A 9,172-nucleotide genomic window follows, 5' to 3' on the forward strand; every position below is an offset into this window, starting at 1 on the left:
GGTTGGGAGTGGGTGGGGTTTAAGAAAAGGAAATGCAGTTTCCTAGTGTAATGCCTAGTTCTTGGGGGGGGGGTGCAGATGGCCTTGACCACACAAAGAGGAGTCTTTACACCAAGAAAAAGAGTTGAACTGGTCAGGATAAACTCTAAGGAAACTACATCCGCTTCCTGCCCTTCCCTACCACAACTGCCTGCCTGGCAGCCTCGGTGTTTCTGGGGGATGTGAGGGCTGGGGCATCCCTGGAGCCCTCCTGAGGGTTCACAGGCCAGGCTACCAGAAGGACAACTCCCCTAACTCACTCTAGGGGGCGCTCTTCCTGTGCAGTCAGTTGTCTTCTGTCTTCCACAGTTGACTGACAGCATCTGAATTGCTTAGTGTTCCTGAGGATCTGGGCAAGAGAATTCAGAATAGGTGGGGTAACTTTGTCACCTCACTAGGATTCCCCCAGACATCCCTAATTAGAATCACTTTTTACACGGAGCCCTAGTATATAAGTTCTTTTCAGTCTTTGTAGTTCCAGCTCTTAGAAGTGTTTGGCACATAGCAGGCTCCTAAGAAATGCTTGTAGATGGATTCTCTAACTAATTACAATGCAAAATTTGTGCTGCAGGAGGTTGGGCGCTCTTCTTAAACCTGGAGGCCCTAATGTCTCTCATCTTTCTGATTATCTGTCTCTATCCCCGGACTGAGGGGAGAGTGGTGGTGCTGAGCTAGGTTGAGTGGAGGGTGGAGAGGGAGGAGGGAGGTGACAAGTCTTTCCAGACCCCTCTTTAATTAGTCACGATGCCCTGAGATACCACTTACCACCCAGGGCCCCAAGATATGGCTATCCTCCCCATGCCCATACCAAAAGACATCTGTCCTAGTGTCTAATCTCCATGGGACTATATCCCCAAGTATTCCCCATCATGGTATCCATATCCAATGTGCCTACTTTCTATAGTACCCACACCCCAAGATACCCACCTTTCATAGTAGATACATACCAATGTGCCCATCATCCACAGTGCCCGTCCTTAGTTGGGGCAGCATCTCAAAGTGACGCCCATACTTGAAGGTGACTACACATCCCAAGGTATCTACTTTTATGGTGCCCACACTTTAAGATGTCTGCCTTCCACAATGTCCACCTCAAAGCGACTGTCCTCCAAAGTACCTATACCCCTAGGTTTTCTCCCTCCGTGGGGACCACATCCCAAAGTGTTCCCCAAAGTACCCATCATCCAAGCTGCCCATAGCATGAGGTTACCATATTCTTTGGTGCCTACCCTAAGTGATATCTACACTTCTGGCTGCCCTTCATGCCATCTGGGTAGGAGAGAAGAAGTTCTTAAGATCCATCCTGGCTTTTTATTGAGGGAGAAGACAGAGGAAAAAGGGAACAGAGAAGGCTATGGGGTCAGGCAAAATTGGGGTTAGACCAGTGACCCCATGCCCCAGTGGAGCTGAGACCCTGGTAGCCAGGTGGCTTTTCAGATAAACAGGATGAATTTCAACTCTCTCCCTATGCCAGTCCTGGGCAGAGGTTGCCCCCTGGTGGTGATGGGAGAAAGGATACCTCTTGCTGTTGGACCCAGGATGGGGATACTTGAGAAGCTGGCTTGGGTGGGCAGAGCATGGAGACATCAATTTCTTCCAGGGATACGCTCAGGTCTCCATCCAGAAAGCCTAGCTCCCCACCCCTGGGAGCTAGTTCATTGGAAATAGCACTGGAGTGGGAATCGGGTGACCTGGGTCTATTTTCCACTTCTGCCACCGACTCTCTTTGAGATAGGAAAGTCTCTTCCTCAGCCTGGTCCTCCGGTTCCTCCTCTGTAAAATGGAGATAATTATCCTAGCTTTGCCTCTCTCACAGGACTTATGTGAGGATCTGATGGGACAGTAGATGTAAGTGCTTTAAAGAGGGATGCAAGTATGAGGGATTCTTATTACATGATGGCCTGTTACAGGAGGCAGGGAACATCTTTTTTGGAGGGAGGGGAAGGAGAAAAGTTCATCAGTCTTGGGAAGAGATACATGCATAGGTGCCCTATCTCATCCCCTTCCCAAATTACTTTGCCCACCCAGATGTTTCTCTCTATGAAGAGACAAAGACTGTGAGTGTCAGAGTCACAAAATGGCAGAGCTGGAAGGGATCTTAGAATACAGAACATTAGAACATAGAATGTTGGAGCTGGAAGTGACTTTAGAATTTAGAACTTTAAAACACAGGCCATAAAATGCCAGAGCTGGAAGGAACCTTAGAACATAAAATATTAGAACATGGAATGTAGATTTTTAGAGCTGGAAGGTACACATAATGTTAAGCTACAGAACCACAGACAATCAGATCTAGAAAGAACTTCAGCAAGTTTTTAGCTCTTGAAGGGAAGGGAAAACAACCCCAGAGAGAAGAGACTTACCCAAGATCACACAGTTCTTCAGTGGCAGAGTGAGTTCATGAGATCCAGGTTCCAGGCTAGAAAAAGAGGGGGTTAAGTTGTTCTTTTGGGGAACCCTGCCCTGTTGGCCATTCCCCAATAGGGATGGGGGAAGGAACAGCAGGGACCCCCACCCTTGGACATTCCACTTTTTGGTCTAGCTTCTTGGGGCTGGGGCTGGGTGAGTAAAAAACTTGGGTCAAGTGTCCCACTGGGATTGGGAAGGAAAAGGAGATAGTAGTAAGGGGAAAAGGGATATAGACCAGAAGAGTGGGCTGACAAGGGCAGGGACCCACACGTTCTGAATCAGTGGTGCCTCCTCCCACTAGTGGGCTCCTCCTCAGCTAGACTTAGGCCTTTCACTTGGGCTGGATAGTATGAACCCATGAGGGACCACAGGGGATATTCATGGCAGTGGAGGGGAAGCCCAGATCCCCACCAGCTCTGGGGTCTCTGGCATAAGATAGGTGCCCGCTGCTGCGCTTCTTCATCTTCCCTGTCCACAGGCTCTGCCTTGGGTTCTGGCTTGAGTCGGGTCAAGAGGACCAAGAGCATGCAAGTACTCAGCAGGATGGCGGCAACAGCACAGAGAGCACTTCCTGCTAGGCGACAAGTGCCTAGAGCCTTGTTATACTGAGCTGCGCGCTGGTCCAGAACCAGAAACTCTCCTGCTCCGATGCCCTCCAACTTAGGCGGCACAGCGTAGCCCGTGGTCAGGGCAGCAGCTCCCAGGAGCAGCAAGAGGAGTGACAAGGACACAACTCCCTGGGAAGAGGAAGATAGGTGGTGGGGAGAGGGCTGGCGGTGGGCAACTGGCCGACACCCACGCCTAGGGCAGTCAGTGAAAATGGGTTAGTTTGAGTTTGTAAGTGGTTTTTATAAGATTCAGAAAGGACGATCAGGTAGTCCAACTGTCTTCCCACCTCCCGGCCATTTTACACATGAGGAAACTGAGTCCCGGTGAGGATAAGTGACTTCCTAAGATTACCTAAGTAGTAGACTTGAACTGGGACTTGAACTCAGGGCTTCTGACATCAATCAATCAGATCCAATGGTGTGAAATTCCTTTACATCATACTACCTTGTTTCCAGCTTTGGAGGGTGGGGGCGGGGTGGTATAGGGTGGGCTATTACAAATAAAGCTGCATGAATATTGTATAGATTGGTCTTTTATTCCTTTTACCAGTACCCATATGAACCATGCAGTCATATAGGAAAAACCAAGTGGATGAAAAATGAATATCACTCAGATTATGATTCTCCATTTGATAGGCAGACTGTAGAAATAATCCAATACTCTGTATATCTTGGCCAGGTGAATCATGGAATGCAAGCCCAGAAAATTCGAAACCATAAAAGGCTGACCCAAAGGGCAATAGAAAGATCCATGGTGGGTGTGATTAGGTTGTAGCATATTACCAACAATGACTCCATTGCATGATGTTGTAATAGGTATCACCAAGTACATGAATCACTAGAAAAGGAGATGGACAGTTCATGTACCAAGATTGAGAGATAACATATAGATAACCTGAATACTGCTGGTATCCATGAAATATTAATTGAACCAGAGAAGACTTGTAGCATATTGAATAGATTCTCTATGGATGATTTACAGAAAAACATGGACATGTTTTGTATGGGATGAGAAAATATGGATGAGCTGAAATCCACATGAGTGGATAGAGTACCCACATTGATGAGGTCCACTGCACTATTAGAGTATAACTGCCTTATGGATAGTAGGATCTTTGGGTCAAAAAGTATGATCATTCTTGTTGCTCTTATGACTATATCACCAGTTTGCTTTCCAAAAAGATTCACTAATTCACAGCTCCACTAACAATGTAATAGCACACCTGTTTGCCCATAGCCCCACAGAATTTAATTGTACCAATTTTGCCAATTTAGTGAGCTTGAGGTGGTAGATGGAGAGGCAGCCTAGCATAGTGTATGGAGAGCTGGCATCAGAGTCAAGACCTATTGCAGGAAAGCCAGTCTTTTCCCCATAGTTTCCCCTCCCAACATTCATTCTTACCTAGGAGCCTTAGTTCATCCTGAAACCCCTCTTTGTATCCTCCCCCTATCCCTTAAGATATGCCTCAAATATTACTTCATTTTAGAAACCTTTATTGATTATCCCAATCTGCAGTGACCTCTCCCTCCTCTGAGTTCCTAAAATTCTGACTATTCAAACTCTGGGCTAAGGCAGGAAGGCCAGCAATTTGGAGGGTGGGATAGAGAAGGCTTACCTTCCAGAAGGAGGAAGACCAGTCACAGGTATCCTGGTTATTTGGAGTGGGATCCTCCACCTCCTCAGGGTGGGCTGCACCTCCACAGTCCTCATAGAAGAGGTGCAGGTAGGAACGGACCCCATTCCATTTGCCATGGTCCTCATGGGGGCCACGGCCGCAGGCACACGGCCTTTCTCGTGCAGGCATCATGTTTCTGTCTGAGAGTGGAAGGAAACATTATGGCTTAAGGTCAGAGCTCCCAAAAGCCCTCAGTCCTTTGGGCCAGGCCTTATCCCTAACTTATACCAAACGGGGTATGAAGCCTGGTTCAAATCCCCCTTCCTTCATAATCCTTCTCTAGCTATTCTGCCCCCATTCTGCTCTGGTATAGTAGAAGGTTGGAAGGCTTGAATTTGAATTCCACTTGTCTCACATAAGCTATTTGAACTTGGGCAAATCTTTTCATCACTGTGGGCCTCAATTTGCTTATCTGTAAAACCAGGAAATCTATAAGGAAGGGATCTTCCAGCCCTGACATTCTATACTTTATGCTTAACAGGTGTTTCTTGCTCTAAATTATGTGATACTCTAATTGTTATGGGGGAAATCAGTTTACAACAGATGGTCGACACTCTGAAGGGCCTTTTCTTCTTTCCATATACCTCAGAGGGCCCATTCTGCACTCCAGTCATCCTGGCTTCTTCCCTCTTTTCCTCCCACACAACTCAAACAAGGTTCTTCATCACCCTCTTGCCTTCTGACTGGGTTTCCTCCTCACAATCCTCTGCGTCCCTGAATCCCAAGGGCTCCACTGAATGGCCTATGTGCAAGAAGTAGATGTGATAATGCTTTGTCTGGATCTCTTTTCCCATCACATTCTGTCTTGTTACACTTATTTATGTCTCCTCTAGCAGGTTGTAAGCTTCTGGGGGATCATGTTCATATTGTTTTTCATTTTTTTTATCCCCAATGGAACCAAGAGGCAGAGTGGATACACGACCAACACGAGTCAGGAAGACCTGTTCAAGCCTCCTCCACCCCATAACTTGTATTGTCGATCTGACCCTGGGCAAGTCACTTAATCTCTCAATGACCTAGGCTACTCACTAAGACTTTAGGTTACATAGAGGTAAATCTGGATCAGTAGAGGGAAGTGCCTCCCTAGAGAGTTCCCTATACCAACAAAATCACTGGTCCAGTCTCTATCCCTAAGCCTAATGTTCAGAAAAGAATAGGTGCTTAACAAATGTTTATTGAATTAGATTTGTTGACTTGACAAACTAACCCCACTCCCACCTCATCAAGATTTTGCCTAAGAATAGATTAAGGTATGACCCCATCCCCCAACTCTTTCCCTTTCCATAGTTATTTGCATTTGGATCCCAAAGCCTTTTGGAGCAAAAGGTACTCCTTGAATGTTAAGTGAATTATGATTATAGAATCTAAGAATTCAAGAATCACAGTTTATGAATGTCAGTTGGAAAGGATCTTAGAACTGATAATGTTTAAGTTAAGCAGGGCCTTAGAGATCATCCTCTAATCCAACAGCTTCATTTCACAGAGGAGGAAACTGAGGCTCAGAGAGATTTAGTGACTTGGAATGAAAGCATCCCAGAATTGGAGGGAAATTTCAGAAGTCATCTAGTCCAACCAGGGATGGCATAGGAATCCTCTCCATTCCAGATCTTGGGCTTGGAGTCAGAAGACCTAAGTTAAAAAAATCTACATACTGTACATGTTCTTGGGTAAGTGATTTAACTTCTCTGGGTGTCAATTTCTTCATCTGTAAAATGAGGGGGAGGGGTTAGTAGATGAACTCCAAGGTCTCCTTCCAGCACTAATTCTATAATACTTCCTACAACATTCTTAATAAGTAGATCAACCAGCTCTTGCTGGAATACCTCTGGGGACAGGAAAGTCACTATCTCTCGAGTTGTCATTATTTCTAAAGTGTACACACACACACACAACACACACACACACACACACACACACACATACACACAAGTTGTTGTTTTGTCGTTGGACAGATGTGAAGGTTAGGAAGTTCTTACTCTGAGAAGAAGCTGCAATCTGCCTTCAGGTTATTCTACCCATTCTTCTGCTCTGTCTTCCCAGGTCAGGCATTAGAACAAAGCCAGCTTTCTTAGCCCTGGGACAGCCTTTACGTGCTTGAAGCCTTTCTCAAGGTCATGCAGCTTGGAATGGCTAAATTAGAATTAGAATCTAGAACTGCTCAATTCAATTTAAAAAATTGAGGGAGTATGAAGAGCTGGCCAAGAGGGGGCTATTTTATGGGCAGAGAGATGGGCCTCACTCTCAGACCTTAGGTGGCAGTGCAGAGCCTAGGAAGGATGGATGAAGATAGGGATCTAAGGGGGAGAGAGTGCCCTTTTGGAGGGGGCATGGGAGGGGAACAAAGGGGCTGCATAGAGGGTAATGTGTGAAGTGAGCTTTGGGTTGAGTTGGGGAGGACTGTGGGACTCCTAGCCTGGAAACCAGGCTTTATTCCAAGCCTTCATTTATTAAGGGGGGCGGGGGAGAGACAGACAATGGGGCGGGGGGAGCAGCTGCAGGATCGGGGAACTAAAAACTGAAAATGAAGGTGTGATTGGGCCTTCCTTAATAACACCATCCTTTCTATAAGCAGACCTACTGTCTTCTCATATTTTGATCCTATGCCTCTTTCCTCTAAATGCCATGCTCTTTCCTTAGGAAGAGGAGGAGGAGGAAGGTGACCTTGGAGCCTCCTCTTCTGTCTCTCTGGCCCCACCTCCTCCCCCTATTCTGGGTCTCTGGACTGGGGGAGGGGGAGGACCAGCCAGTGGAAAGCTTAGGGTGAGAGTTGCCATGGAAACAGTCTCAAGACTGGCCAGAGATGGAGGAGGGAGGGGGAAAGCTGGCTGCAGTGGGATGGGGGTGGAGTAAGGAGGGGGAAAGGGAAGGGGGGAATGTTTGAGGGGGAAGGGCTGATGGCTACAGGTGAATCAGCAATCTAAGATGAGGGGTAAGAGAGGAAGAGGGGAACTATAGAGGGGGTTTATTAAGGGGATGATGGCTACAGGTTGAGTCAGCTACTGATGGAGAGGGGAGCAGAGGATTAGGAGGTGGAGAGGGACAAGGATGTTGACTACAGCAGACAACCTGTGAGTCAGCTCTAGGATGGGAGAGGGAGAGAAGAGACAAGGGGAGGGGGCAGTAAAGGGAGTAGAGGATGGATAGAAATAGAGATGTGGTGTCTCTTCATGTTTTGGTCCTCCACTCTTTCCTTGCCTCCAGCCCTTGCTCAGGGCTCTCTCCAAGGTGAGGCCCTCCCGGAGAGAGAGATCCTGTCCCACTTCAGGTTTCTGCTTCCTCCCCCTGACCACCCCCCACCCCTCTATAAAATACTCCAAGGAGTATCTCTTCCAGGCTTCCCACCCTTCTCCCTTTAGAGGGAAGTGTATTTATATTCTTATGGTATATTCCAGCTGCGCATCAGACTGCTCGACCCAATCCTCTAACGGGGAAACTGAGGCACAGAAGTGGTGCATTGCCCCAATCTGAGGCATCCCACCGGGATATAAGGAATCCCAGTCTAGCACCTCGTCTTTTTTTTTTCCCCCTGGGCAGAGTCGGGTCGGGTTAGATCGGGTCCCCTCCTCCCGCTTTTGGTCCCAGGACTTGGACCTGGGCACCTCCATGCCTTGATGAGGCGCCCTGGATCCCCATACTGCTTACCTAGGCCAGGGGTACTGCCATACTCGAACTCAGAGCACCGTCTGCCTCCCTGGGGTCCCCCGACTGCCTGGCACGGCCTGACGGGAGAGGAAAGGCAGCCCCCGGGCCAACGGAGCTGGCTCTGGGGCTAGTCCTGGGAGAGAAGGCTGGGACTGGGGCTGAAGGGGTGTCGGAGCGCGGCGGGCTGCGCTCACCTCGAAGCCCGCAGCCTCCCCTGTGCTGGGTTGAGCTGGCGCTTGCGCAAGAACCACTCTGCGGAGGAAGGGTGGGAGGTGGGGAGGAGGGTGGGGGTGACAGTGCTGGAGTCCATGGCACTGCTTCACCAGCCCCAGGTAGCTTCTAGAAATGGCACCTCCCGCTGCTTTCTGGGCTGCCACCGGCTAGGCAGAGCTGGGTGGTACTTGGTTTTCCTGGGGAATTTAACCCCCATCTTCTCATTAAGCACCCCTCATCTCTTCATGGAGCTCCCTCCCCCACCTTACCGAGCCCCTGTCTTCCACAATGCGTTCTCCCCCACTCCCTAGCTAAGCTCGCGTCATCCTTCGCTGAGACCTCATCTCTCAATGAATCCACATCAACTAACCGACCCCCCAGCCCACCCACAGAGTCTCATTCCTTAAATAAGAACCGAGCCTCTTCATTGAGTCACCTCCCCTTTCACTGATACCCCATTCTGTCAATAAGACTATCCAGACATCAAGGGACAATATCTCCAATGGAGCTTTTGGGAGCTCTGGAGAAATTCCTCCCCACATTTTAAAAGCCTCTTTTGTCCCCTAGGTTTTTCCCAAAGCTGTC

The 9,172-nt window shown here is 48.4% G+C and overlaps 1 protein-coding gene across 2 annotated transcripts; it reads right to left on the bottom strand.

The window, feature by feature from the left end:
• Positions 1-1,327: 1,327 nt before the first annotated feature.
• NRSN2 (neurensin 2) lies at positions 1,328-8,836 on the bottom strand. 2 transcript variants are annotated; one of them, XM_020990817.1, is made up of 6 exons: positions 8,375-8,836; positions 5,317-5,474; positions 4,673-4,872; positions 2,860-3,185; positions 2,403-2,458; positions 1,328-1,812 (listed from the first exon to the last, which is right to left on the bottom strand). In XM_020990817.1, exons 3-6 carry the CDS (start codon positions 4,862-4,864, stop codon positions 1,505-1,507), a joined length of 882 nt encoding a protein of 293 aa, XP_020846476.1. In that variant the 5' UTR covers positions 4,865-4,872; positions 5,317-5,474; positions 8,375-8,836; the 3' UTR covers positions 1,328-1,504. The 2 variants fall into 2 exon arrangements, with proteins under 2 accessions (XP_020846476.1, XP_020846475.1); XM_020990816.2 differs by lacking the exon at positions 5,317-5,474 and having other exon boundaries at positions 8,375-8,834.
• Positions 8,837-9,172: the final 336 nt, after the last annotated feature.

This window comes from Phascolarctos cinereus, unplaced genomic scaffold (genome assembly GCF_003287225.1).
Source record: "Phascolarctos cinereus isolate Bilbo 61053 unplaced genomic scaffold, phaCin_HiC Scaffold_2;HRSCAF=192, whole genome shotgun sequence".
In the NCBI taxonomy this organism is placed as follows: Eukaryota; Metazoa; Chordata; class Mammalia; order Diprotodontia; family Phascolarctidae; genus Phascolarctos; species Phascolarctos cinereus.

Bases quoted from the DNA above. Each gene is read 5' to 3' on its own strand.
- NRSN2 (XM_020990817.1), bottom strand. From the start codon at position 4,864: ATGATGCCTGCACGAGAAAGGCCGTGTGCCTGCGGCCGTGGCCCCCAT. The intron at 3,186-4,672 runs GTAAGCCTTCTC...TCCTCTTCCCAG, and splicing joins GGTCTTCCTCCTTCTGGAAG to GGAGTTGTGTCCTTGTCACT. The intron at 1,813-2,402 runs GTAAGTCTCTTC...TCCATTTTACAG, and splicing joins GAAGAACTGTGTGATCTTGG to AGGAGGAACCGGAGGACCAG.